The sequence below is a fragment of the Malania oleifera genome, chromosome 9 (genome assembly GCF_029873635.1).
Source record: "Malania oleifera isolate guangnan ecotype guangnan chromosome 9, ASM2987363v1, whole genome shotgun sequence".
NCBI lineage: Eukaryota > Viridiplantae > Streptophyta > Magnoliopsida > Santalales > Ximeniaceae > Malania > Malania oleifera.
The window spans coordinates 38935541-38949290 of NC_080425.1; the positions used below are offsets into that span (position 1 = coordinate 38935541).

General features: G+C 36.9%; 1 protein-coding gene across 1 annotated transcript in view; it reads left to right on the forward strand.

Moving 5' to 3' along the window:
* LOC131164088 (uncharacterized) overlaps nt 1-13750 on the forward strand; it is a 90131-nt gene that overhangs the window by 13607 nt on the left and 62774 nt on the right. Inside the window, exons 3-5 of the mRNA XM_058121049.1 lie at nt 7899-7978; nt 8805-8907; nt 9014-9170. Of these exons, the coding sequence (XP_057977032.1) occupies nt 7899-7978; nt 8805-8907; nt 9014-9170 (340 nt within the window). The remainder of the gene's footprint in view (nt 1-7898; nt 7979-8804; nt 8908-9013; nt 9171-13750) is intronic.

Below are 13750 nucleotides of genomic sequence, written 5' to 3' on the forward strand. Positions count from 1 at the left end.
AAGCTGCACTTGATTGGATATGGGGAAACTTCCGAGGGTCTAGTTGGAATTTTAGAAAGGCAAACCCATGAATATGGAAAAAACAGATTTGTGGGAGAAAGACCCTTGGGCATTAAGTAGGACTAATCCTCATTCAAACTTTAAAAAAGTCCTACCTACTACTATTACTAGAATGAAGCTTGAGCCAAAGATTGTGGAAGTGGACAAGGAGCTGTATGTTGCTCGATTTGGGCTTGGAGGCCTTGTATTGAAGCCTGATTTTTTGGTGGGCCCAATAGATTTAAATGGTCTGGATCAATGAGTCTAACTTGGGTAAAAAGGAGAAGTCCATTTCAAACAAACACTTAGAACTGAATGGGGATCTAACTCAATGAAGGTACTAGTTAAGGAGAATAAGGACGTGGAGATACCAAAGTTCTTTAAGGGGGAGAAAGATCTTGTGAAGATGGATAGGTGCATTCATCCAATCAGTTTGGGAGAGCCATGGACAGCGTTGGAAGAAAGGAGTGAAAAATTGACATAACATACAAATGACTGTTCTCATTCGAAAATTGGCTCCAGTATTCATCATAAATTGAAGAGATTCAAGGGGAAGAGATTAGTCAAGATAAGGTGAACTCAGATTCAAAAGACGACCTAAGTAGCTTTTGCGATTTTGATAACGGTTTGCTAGTTGACTAACTGAGAGGTCAGATATGGAATAAGAAGACAAATGAGAAGGACAAGACAAATGAGCAGGACCTTCAAGAGATCTTTGTTTATATCAAAGGAAGGGAGAAATACTACAGAGGGACGTTCACTTACATGAAGGTTAGCATATACGAGAAGATAGCTATCTAATGTCCTTTGACACTGAGCAAGGGTTAGAAGATTCTGCTAAGTTAGGGCCTTAGAGTTCTATGACCCTAACACATGGTTTTGGTGTATGTTTATTGACTAGGAGGTATGGTTTGTTAACCTGGATATGACTGTGCGGTTGTTATAGGGATGGTTTCATTATGTCTTTATGTCATTGTGGTTGAGATTCTTGGGAAAACAATAGGTGCGCATCCTACCTCCCATAGTATATTGATGAGTACTAAGTGAGCAACCCTAAGGAGCACTCAAAGGCGGGCTTTTGACATCCTCAAGGGGTGTCCTAGGATTTTTTGTGGGATTAGGAGCCTCACAGATGATCCATTTCGGAATGGGATTGTGTGGGTCTCTCTGGCCTGGAGGTTGGGGTGTACATCCTTCTTAGCTGTCAGTTGTACAGTTGGACTATATTATCTAAGATGTTGGTTGTGCTGAGGGGATGAGAGTTACCCTAAGTGCTGGTGGAATGTGAGTTATTTCCCTTACCATTCGAGTCTGGGTTCCTTAGTGATAACCTTAGTTGGTTCAAGGGCTATTGAGTCATGAGACTTGACCACTGGGTTAGACATTTAAGTGTGTCCTTGGATAATGATGAGTAAGGCTAGGTTGGACTTTGTGTAGTCTTGCCACCGCATGACTGTGACTCCTTGAAACTTTAGGAGGATTTTGGCAAGGATAATTCCTTTTGGCATTAAGAATTCCACGTTGGTGATAGTTGACCATTGAGAACTCCATGTTTGTGATACTAAGCATAACTTAGATCAAAATATAGCTTTGTTTGAAGGGGGGGTCTTTGCCCCTTGCTCCTAAGCCTATTCCCGATAGGGTGGACGTCATTGCTATTCCTTCTAATGTTGGGAAGGATAGTGACGAAGAGACAACAATTCCTTTAGATGTTCTAAATTCTTTGGGAGTTGGAAAAGGTTTTCTCACTCTTCTTGTTTAGTACTTTTCTCCTTTTGATGCTTTATGCCATATAGAGAGATTTGATGGGTGTGGTGCCTCTGATTTTGGCCTAGGGAATAGTTAGAGGGACTATAAAGACCCAAAAAACTTTTGAATAACATGGGTTTGAAATTAGTGAGTCTTGCTGGAGCTGAGGTTAAGTTGGGATGAGTCCTAAAATGTGTGAGTCAAAAAAATGAAGGTGCAAAAAGAATTAAGAATTTGGTTTCTTCCATCAATTATGGGTGCAGTAAGGGTATTGAGAAAGGGGGAAAATGTGCTAGGTTATGAAAATTATAAGTTGGAAAATTAGGGGCCTAGGGGATGTTAGGAAGAGAAGTTTGGTTATGGAGGTTTTGCTTAGAAATTCTCCTGATATTGTGTTAATCCAAGACACTAAGCTTGGATTTGTTGATAGGGAGGTTGTTAGAGGGATTTTGGGAAGGGCATAGTAAGGATTTGGTTTAGGTTCCCTCTAGGGGGTTTGCGGGAGGCATACTCGTGTTGTGGGATACTCGTTCTATTACTATTGTGGATAGCCTAGTAGCTTCTTTTTTTTTTTCTCTTTCTTCCTACTAGAAGATAGATACAAGGGTCAATGGTGGGTTTCCTCTGCGTATGGCCCTTCTAGACTGTTTCTTAGGGTTTCTTTTGGGATAAGCTTTATTTTGTCTCCAACTTTAGTTCACTAGGTGGATTTATAGGTGATTTTAGTGCGGTGAGTTTCCCGTGGGAGAAGAAGGGGGTTGGAAGGGTTACTAGCACTATGCAAGTTTCATTTGGTTATTAGGGAGTGTGGTTTGAGGGAACTTCCATTGGACATTGCTAATTTTGTGTGGTTGGTAGGGGGAGCTAGTGAGGTGGCTAGTAGAATTGGCGGGTTCTTGTGTACAAATGAGTGGGAGGAGGTGTTCCCTAATCTCTCCAAAGTTGTGCTATGTAGACCCACCTCTGATAATTTTCCCATCTTATTGGAATCAAGGAAGGTGCCTTTGGGTCCCACTTTTTTTAGGTTTGAAAATATGTGGTTAGATCATGGCTCCTTCTAGACTTTTTTAAGGAATTCTTTGTCTGAGGTTGTGGAAAGGGGCTGGGAGGGGTTTAGATTTATGAAGAAGTTAAGAGGTTGAAAGAAAAATCGAAATAAATAAGGAGTTGTTTGGAGATATTAGGATTAAAAATACTAGCATTTTTGGTAAATTGGAAGAGATATATAGAAAAGAAGAAAGCATTACTCTTTCTAGGGAGGAGGTGGTTAGAAGGGTTTCTATGAAGAAATGAGTTGGAAGATATGAGTTTCAAGGAAATAAGAAGTTGGATGCAAAATATGAAGTTAAAATGGGTAAGAGAGGGCAAATGTAATTCTAGATTTTTTCTTAGGATAGCTAGTGAAAAAACGAGAAAGAATTTAATTAGGGACTAAGAGGACCCGGTTCGGGGGGGGGGGGGGGGGGTTGATTTTCTTGGATACTACTAGGATTGCCTCTGAGATCATTGATTTCTATCACAACTCGAAAGATATGATTTTCAAGGAAATGAGAAGTTGGACGCAGAAGATGAATAAATGGGTAAGAGAGGACAAAAGTAATTCTAGATTTTTTCATAGGATAGCTAATGGAAACATGAGAAAGAATTTAATTAGGGGGTTGGAGGTGGACCCGGGGGGTGGGGGGGGAGGGGGGATTGATCATCTTGGATACTACCAAGATTGCCTCTGAGATCATTGATTTCTATCACAACTTTTTTTTTCTGAGGAGGATGAGAGTAGACTGATGGTGGAAGGGTTGGAGTAGGATCCTTTATCTGTTGACAAGATAGCCTGGTTAGAGAGACCTTTTGAGGAAGAGGAAATTAGATCTATGGTTTTACAGTTTTTTGGAATGGAGAGGAATAAAGCTCTTGGGCCAGATGGTTTTAATTCGGTTTTATATCTAGATTGTTGGCTGATGGTGAAGAATGATTTCATGAAGGTTTTCAAAGAATTTTATGGGAATGAGGTTTTAAGTAAGATTGTTAATTTTACCTTCATTACATTGGTGCCGAAGAAAAGTAGGTCAATTGAGATTTCTGATTATATTCCAATTAGTTTAGTATTCAGTGTTTATTAAGGATAATCACCAAAGTACTAGCTAATAGGTTGAGTGGGGTGCTTGACAAGACTATATCTAAGGCCCTAAGCACTTTTGTGTGGGTGGAGACAAATTGTGGATGCCATTTTGGCTGCAAATGAAGCTGTTGGGGACAATAGGAGGAAGAAGAAGGGCTTCATTTTTAAGTTGGATTTTGAAAAGGCTTATGACTGAGTGAGTTGGAGCTTTTTGGATAAAATTTTTTGAGGAAGGGGTTTGGGGAGAGATGGCAAAGATGGATGAAAGGCTGTATGTCTGACATGTTTTACTTGTGATAGAAAATGGCAAACTTAAATCTTGGTTTAGGGCCTTGAGGGGATTAGATAAGGGGATCCTCTTACCCCGTTTTTTGTTGTTGTTGTTTTAGGTGCGGATGTTTTCAGTTGGTTGGTTGATAGGGCGGTGGATAGGGGTCTAGTGGAAGGTTTGGAAGTGGGGAGGAAGGAGATTACGTTCCCACACCTTCAGTTTACTGACGATACCATCTTTTTCTTGGAGCATCACATGCCTTCTTTTTTGAATATTTTGGCGCTTCTCCATATTTTTGAAAGGATTTCAGGGCTTAAGATTAATAAGCGGAAGAGTGCTATTGCGACAATTAACGTGCCTGCAGAGCGTATTAGCGAGTTTTCTTTGGAGATAGGGCACGTTGAGTTGGAGTGGCTGTTGTCCTATCTAGGGGTTCCTTTTGGGGGTAATCCTTGGTGAGTTAGCTTTTGGGACCCAGTAGTTGAGTGTCCGAGCATCTAGATGGGTGGAAGGGAGCTCTTTTTTCCTTGGGGGTAGAATTACTCTAATTTAGGCTTGTATTTCTAGTATCTCGTTATATTTTCTTTCTATTTTTAAAATTCGTGTGGGTGTTGGTAGTAAGATTGAGAGAATTATGGGAGATTTTCTTTGGTAAGGGGTAGGAAGTTCTTGAGATCATTTGGAGAGTTGGAAAGTTGGTGTCTAAACACACGGCTCTCTTGGCCAAATGGCTTTGGCGGTTCCCTTTTGAAGATTCTTCTTTGTGGCGTAAAGTTATTAAAACCAATTTTGGACTTAATGGGAATGGGTGGGATACCAATTTGGGTACTAGATGTTCTTTGGAAAGTTTGTGGACTCAGATTTACTCTCTCTTTATTCCCCCTACTTAATTTGTGTTGGGTAAGGGTGTAATATTCGTTTTTGGAAAGACCTTTGGGTTGGGGAATGTTGTCTTGTGCACTTCTTTACCTTGCTTATTTCGATTGAACTTATGACAAAAATGATCCCATTTCCTCTTTCTGTGTTGATCAGAATGGTCCTTTGTCTTCTTGGAATTTTCATTTTAGGAGATCCTTGAACAATAGGGAAACAAATGAGTTATCTTCATTGTTGGTCCTGTTGAATAATTGTCGGGTATCCTCGGAAGCTGATAGCTGATATTGGTTGCTGAGTCCCTCGTGAGTCTATTCTTGCTGGGTCTATTCTTGCAACTTTTTTGTGAAGTCTTGGTTACACCAACTTTTCCTTCCCACTCTACAAAATTATTTGGAAGGCCAAAATCTCCCTTAAAATCAAAGCTTTTATTTGGTTGGTTGTGTTTAATAGGATAAATACTAATAATTTACTGCAGATTAGGAAGTCTTTAAAGGCTCTCTGTCCAGATATATGCATGCTTTGTTTTAACTGCTCAGAATCTGCTCTGTATCTTTTCTTACATTGTAATTTTGCATTGAAGGTTTGGACCAAGTTATTCAGTTATCTTGGAGAAAGTTGGGTTTGTCTAGGGATAGTGGATGAGTTTTTGGCAATATATTTTTTGGGGTTTGGCAGGAAGAAGGAAAAGCGCTATGGATTAGTGCTTTATTTTTAGTATTTTGAAATTTGTGGAAAGAATGAAACTCATGTATATTTTCAGGGAAGAATTAGCTTTTTTGTTGGTGTGGGAGAAGAATCATTTTCTGGCTTCCCTGTGGTGCATGGGTTATGGTAATTTCAAGGGTATATGCTTCTTAGATATTCAGTAGGATTGGCATTCTCTGTTGACTTCTTACCCTCTAAACTAGGAACATATGGAAATAAGTTTGGGAAAGCATATAACTTGGTAAGACTTTGTTTGAACGCCTTAAAAAATAATTACTTTTCCATAAAAGTACTTATTTTAAGTACTTGTGTCAATAAATAACATTTGTTTCATAATTAAAGGAGTACTTATTTCAAAAAGTACTTTTCCAAACTATTTTATTTTTTAGAAAAATAAGTATTTTTTGAAAAAGAATTTTTCTGAAAAAAGTAATTATAATAAATAATCTCAAACTACTTTTAGATAAGTACTTTTTTTAGAAAAGTTCTTTTCTATAAGTGGTTCTAAATGATCCAGTACGACTCTCGAAAATGTCAGGAATGAAACGTAAGTTTGAACTGCCATAGAGGTTAGTCAAAGAAAAGAATAATAATAAAAAAAAAAAAGAAAACATATGGAAGAAGGATGGAGCAAGGTTATAGATAGGTTTTATTCATATACTATTTTAGTTTATTTTTTTCTCTTTCTAAAATGTGATTTTGAAACTGATTTTGGGTAATTTAGAGTAGTCCATATCAAAAACCAAGAATACCACTATAATCTTGGAGTAGAGTACTACAACATGAGGTAGGTTTTTCTTGAAACCAGTGTTTCCTAGAACGTGGAACATTCTGGTCCATGGAATGGGAACGGGATCACTGTACGACACATGCTCGAAAATGTGGAATATTAGGGGTATACTTAAATAGATTTATTGGTAAAAAAATGTGTAATGGCACTTTCATATTTTGGAGAGGATGTTGTGGTATTCCTAAATCTAGGAAATATTTTCTGCTCTGAAATGGATTAATAATGACAAAAAATAGAATTAAAATGCGATGACACAACATCCTAAATCTAGGAAAAATTTTCTGCTCTGAAATAAATAAAAAATGACAGAAAACAGAATTAAAATGCGATGACACAACATCCTAAATCTAGAAAATATTTTCTGCTCTGAAATAGATTAACAATGACAGAAAATAGAATTAAAATGTGATGATTCCCACTTTTAACTAATAGAATATTATTATGTGAAAGATATTGAATTAAAACATAGAATTGTTAGATTTAGCATTCTGGAACGAAAATGTTCCATGTTTTGAAACATTCACATACCAATACGTAATTCAGTAGGGTGTTAGTATTTTCTGGTAAGTATGCTTGAAACCTTCACCTTTGTGATTAGAGGTTTTTGTACAAGGCCATGCTTTTAGGCTATATTCCTAAAATTTATGATATTTATTGTGTGAATATATTTGTTAAAATTAGTTGGTTCAAAGGGTTTTGGGTTTGAGGGCTTGGTTTGGTGGTGGCTGCAATACTTAGGGTTTAAGTCTTGGAACATGATTTGTCACCATGTTAAGAATGCTTGTAAATTGGAATCTAATCACAGTGATGGGTCTCCCTCATTATTTATAATATATGTCTAGTACATCATAATGACCTTGATACCCTAACTAACTCACACTTACTAAGATAGTTAATAATACTAAATAACTTTTAGATTATCGCTTCATCTAAAAGCTAAGCTGTTGAGTTGTTGGCTAACAATGTATATCAAGCTGCAACACTCCCCTGCACTGCACGTGCAGTTCAATTGCATGTGTAGAGATATATAAGCGATAAATAACACCCATTATGGAGCATAAATAATTTTTAACCACAACAAAAAGGTTGGCAACAAGTCTAGAACTTGTTAACAAGACTAGAACTCTCTGAATGCCATGTTTGATTACCACTTCACCTAAAAGCATAAGCTGTTAGGTTGTGTGCTAACAATGTGCATCAGGCTTCATCAATAACCAATAACCAATAACACCAAGATTTATTTTAATGTGATTGAAATGTTATAAAATGTATAGTTTCCAGGCAATAATCTTTTTATATGTTTGTATATGGCCTTGAATCATATAGTTATCCATTATAAGAATTTTCAGGAAAAGGAGATTGGATGAGATATGTCTTGAAAGGTTTCAGCAATACAGCCGAACCTTTATACAATCATGGATCCTACAAGGTAAGCATGTCATTGATTTTATTTGAAATGTCTTTTGAACTTTTCCAACTTCTTGGATTTGATTAGATTTTAGAAATAAGAAATCTTATTCCGAACTGGATAATGTCAAAAATATTTGAGAATGAGTTTTATTTCATTGAATGTGCAGGTTCATTTAAATTTATATTTATTTGTAGTCTCAATTGCTGTCTAAAACAGAGTCAGTAAATGTATATGGGTTGTCCATGTGTTGCGTGATTAATTTAATCTTTGCATATGAATTAATGAAGTTGCATAGTTCAGAACAAACTGTAATGCATGCAAAAAAAAAGAAAAAGAAAAAAAAAAGTGAATTGGTCAAAGGTAACAGATGTCTTGGTTTGGTCCCTTTGTGTAATAACCTTGGGATTACCTGATAAACAGTTGTTGCAGGAAAGGCTGTGGATTGAGGGTTTTTTGTACGTTCTCATACGTGGGGTTTCAGGGTTTCTGCATCGTCAAAAAAAAAAAGAAGAAGAAGAAGAAGAAGAAATATAGATCATTTTGTAATGTAGTATCCCTCCCAGAAATTTGCATTTTTGGATAGAAACATATTAATTGATGGCAATCCAAGTGCTGCTTAATGATTTATTATGGATTTTTGTGAGTATATAATTGCTGATGTATGCATATTCATCTATCCCTTTAATATAATTGGGTTTGATAAAGGACTTAGAGGATAGGTTCTTCACATTTGCTTTGTAGACAAACATATCGAACTGCGGCAGTCTGCTTTAGTCAGTTGATTCTTTTTTGCTTTCTGTCTCTGTCCCCCTCTTTTCCTCCCTTTCTCCCTCACAAAATCCAGGCAAAGTGTTTGTGGATGGAAAGGTGGTGAACAAGGCTGGAACACCTGTGTCTGATAAAGCTATTGTACAGATAATGGCTGAAATTCCGAAATATGTATGTAGGTAAATTCTGCTAAGTTTGCTACTTTCTGCTCTTGAATTTTATTTTTCAGTTTTCTTTGTGAGATTTGTTGAATATCTTTACTCTCTCATTCATGAATTTACCCAGGGCAGGATATAAGTTGGAGGCTGCCATTGAACAACTTGGCATTGAGATCGCTGGAAAAGTTGTTCTTGATGCAGGGCTGTCCACAGGAGGATTTACAGACTGCCTGCTTCAATATGGGGCTTCTTTTGTATATGGGGTGGACGTAGGTTATGGGCAGGTATTGTGATTTTTAGTCATGTAAAATACATTTTAGGCTAAAAATTAGACATCTTGGGAAATGATTTTGGACTCAATCCTTTACGTGAATGGCTTACATAGAAGAAAAACATAAAACGATGCATCTGAATGGATGTGTTTAGCTGCATTTCGCTGTGGCAATTTTGTCCTTGGGTTATGACTGTTGACACTCAATTTTGTCCTGGACTTATTTTGACCAAAATTCAGCAAATTTCCCATCAAATTGACAACTAATTGACTTATCTTTCCCTAGACCTGCAATGGGAAAATCCGAGCTTGGGCCAGGATTAGAGGTTCAATTTTGCATTTTAATTACCTCTTCCCTTGAAATAAGGGTTTATCCCTAACTTGGTTATGGATTTCAAACTAAGAATAAGGAAGCTTGTACCCAAGCACGTAGGACAAGGAGAGGATATTCCTTGAGCCATAAGGGTAGTTTTGGATAGGCAAGGATTAGGGCAACACCTACGGCTCCCCAAAAGGAGGACGTTTAGATGGGGAGGATTACGTGTTGAGAGAGAGGGACACTATGTTGAGAGGAGGAGGAGGAGGCTCTAACGTTGCTTGGTTATCTTTGGTGTTCTCCTTGTTATTCTCTTGGTATCCTTGAAGGTACTTCGTTTGAAAATTTGAGGTATGCTCTCATTTATCTTGAGTTGTCTTGTTTGAGTTAGATATATGATTTGTGTTTTTTATAAAGTTCATGATGTTGTTGGAATTAAATTGAATTTCACCTCATTTAGTTCATGCGTAGGCACCATTATCACATACACATACAAATCTTTGATTTCCTTGTAGCCTCCCTGAACCCTGTGAACATAGGACACCTCTTCTCCTTCCTCATTTAGTTCATGCGTAGGCACCATTATCACATACACATACAAATCTTTGATTTCCTTGTAGCCTCCCTGAACCCTGTGAACATAGGACACCTCTTCTCCTTCCTCTTCTTCTTTTAATTTTTCACTTTTATCTTCTTATGCTATTGTTGCTGCCATTGAGCTTGAGTTTAAACAAAAGAAGAGAGAGGATAGAAAAAGAGAGAGGGAGTATCTGGTATGATTGGTAGGATCTCATATTTTTCTGATTGCATAGGTTGTTGGCAAGATGATTAGAGGACTAGCCATAGTTCCAGCAGCACCACAGACACATGTGTAGGTTGCCGCACATAGTCGTACATGAACCTTTTTGTGCACACGTGTAAAGGAGAGAGAGAGAGAGAGAGAGAGAGAGAACAGCCATGATGGCTAGATTCACTTGCTGGTGCTTCGGTGACTGTAGCAGTGGTGGCATGAACAGGAATGGACGACCAAAGAAGAAGAATGAAGAAGAAGATGCAGCTTCTGGCAACAAGTTGGAGCCGACGACCAGCGATGGAGCTTTGATAGGTGGATGGTGGCCATGATGACAGGTGTACGGCAGCTAGGATTTTGGTGAACCCTAGCCTGCAAACCGTGAGGAAGACGATTAAAGCAAAGAGGGGATGGAGGTGCTTACATGCCCCCCACATAGGCTCTTCCAATGCCAATAAAAAGCAACCCATTCAATGGTATTTAACATCTAGAAAACCGCCATATAAAATGCGTCCCAAGCCAAAATATCACAAGTACCACCTTGTTTGGGACCATCGCAAGGAAAACTATAACCGAAATTTTTTTTATTTGGCATTAACTAGGAACCGTGTGCATCTAAAGCACCTTTTACTGATATCAATGTAGTTGTATGCAAACCTAGAGCAATAGCATGATGAACTAAAAAGTCTCCCGTTTCAAGTGAATTGAACCGGTCGGCCAGTTTAGCGGGGCGAGTCGATCGGTCTGAGTATTTTATTTAGTATATTTTAATTCCTTTTTTGCAATTAGTTTAGAATAGACAATTAGTTTAGAATAGATTTAAATTCATAGAAATTCTAAAAAAATCTACAAAAATACTAAAATTTTAGGTTTTATTTTAAACATTTATTATGGGTAATTTTTTGCATTATTGTTATTATTATTCCTAAATTAGCATTGTTGCCATCATGGTCTTAAATTTCCACGAAATTGTCAAAATTTCCGTCAAAATTTCCGATTTTCGTCACCCTCGAAATTGAAATTGGCAGTCGATTTCTGTCTTTCATAATTTCCGTCGAAATCTCAACGAATCATTCGAAATTTATCGAAACCTCGAAATTTTAGTGAAATTTGTTGAAATTTTAACTATACAATGAAATTTCGTCGAAATTCAAACGAGAGATTCAATAGTGAAGTGAAATTTCTCTTTTAATTTATTTTATTGAAACAAAAGGTTATTACCACAAGTGCTTTTGAAATTATATGAAAAAAATAAACTTATAGTAATATTTTATCTAACCATTCATGTCTAAATTATCAATATTTGTATAATAAATAATATTTAAATGAATTATAAATTTCATTTGCATTAACTGAATCTTTTTAATGTACATTATCTTACAAACATGTTTGATACACATACTATATTACAATTTTTCCACCCTATTCAAAACATAGATGTATTTAATTTGTAATATATTAGTCTTAAAACTTATTATTATATTTGTTAACCATTTCTAAAGTTTCACAAAGAATTCCATGCTTTACTACTAGTTTCCGTTATTTTTTCAAATTGAAATCGAAATTGACATCGAAATCGAAATTTTTGTTCTTTTGGAGCTTTGAAATTTGATTCGAAATCGAAATTTAAGACCGTGGTTGCTATCACATTATTTAAAATAATCCAAAAAAATGTAAAAAAGAAGAAAACAAAAGATAAGTTTTTGTCATTAAAAATGATTAAAAATTCAAAAAAATACATAAATTGTAAGAAAATTCTAAAACAATTTTGGAGCAGTTGTTAGGGTTTCTAGGGTTTTCACTTGTGATGTATTTTTCTTAATTTTTGTTTTGATAACAAAAGAAGATGTCATCAGTAGAAAGAGAATTTACAAGAGGGAGAATAAGAAATCTCTTTAGACAAGCTGAGACTCCCCAATACTAAACAAAGACCATAAAAAATGCCCAAGAAAAAATCATCCAGTCAACGTGTTCCTCCAATCTCTTTGCAGCTCTTGAAAACTTGCCTCTTTAGAAAATCCATACCCGACACACCACAAAGGGGCTAGATATTTTATTTTTTCCCAAACCAACATCTGATTTAGTTTTTTCCTAGAAAACATCCGAGTATTACATTCTGTCCATAAACCCCATAATACTAAGAAAAAGCCACACGTCCATAAAGTTGCCTTGTCCTTTCTTCTACCTAAACCTGTAAAGGATATTTCTAAAAGGTCTTCCACCAAGGGAGGACAAACCTAACTTTCTCCCATAATGCAAGAAAGCATATTCCAAATATTCCAAGAAAATTCACATTGCAAAAGAAGGTGAGAAGTTGTCTCAGAGTTCTTGTAACAAAGCACACAACTTCGGGAGAGAGAGCCTTCACAGGTCTTCTAATTTGCAACAAGTCATTGGTATTTATCTTATTAAGCACAACCAACCAAGTGAAAGTCTTTATTTTAGGGTGTACCTTAGCCTTCCAAGTAGTGGAATATAGTGAGAAAGAAGAGTTGGAATGAGTCAAAATTTTTTTTTAAAAAAAATTTGCAAGAAAACACGCCTAATTGGTCCAAATACCAAGAACAAACATCCCTCCCCGAAGACAGATTACTTCCAATCAATAAAGATAACGAAGATGACAATTTCATCATCTCCCTATCATTCAGAGGCTCCCTAAAGTGAAGATTCTAGGAAACCAAAGGACTACTCAATTCACCTACAAAGAAAGAAATGACTTTATTTTGTTCAAATTAAGATGAAATAGACGAAGGAAAGAAGTAGAAAATGGTGCATTTCCCAGCCAAGGGTCTTTCCAAAAAACGAATATGAAACCCTTCCTCACCTTAAGTTTAGTGTGAGGGATGAAAGAAAGATAAATATGAGGAATGGATCTCCATAGACTCCCCAAAGAGCATCTTAAATTAGCATTGGTATCCTACTCGTTCTCATCCAACCCAAACTTACTTCTTAATACTTTATGCCAAAGGGGCGATTCTTCTAGTGGGAAACACCATAGCCATTTAGCTAGAAGAACATTGTTATTAGACACCAACTTGGCAAGACCCAAACCTTTCTCCTTGTTCGATCTACAAACCTCATTCCAACTCACTAAATGGTCCTCAAGACTCCCCATGTGAGGACCACAATCCTCTCAAGCTTGCTAGCAATTCCCATCAGAATCTTGAAGACAAACAAAAGATATATTGGGATGCTAGCAAGACAAGCCTAAATCAAAGTAATTCTACCCCCTAGAGAAAAAGAGGGCTCCCTTCCAACCATCTAATCTCTTCATCACCCTTTCCACTACGGGGTTCCAAAAATTTGCAGCTCTAGGGTTACCCCCTAAAGGGACACATAAGTAATGGGACACTTAAGTATGACAAAGGCCAATCCAAAATATCACACCCCACTTTGTTAGCCCGCTCCCTAACACACTTGACTGACACATTCATAGCTACTAAACCACTCTTCCCCATATTGATTTTGAGCCCAAACACCCTCTTGA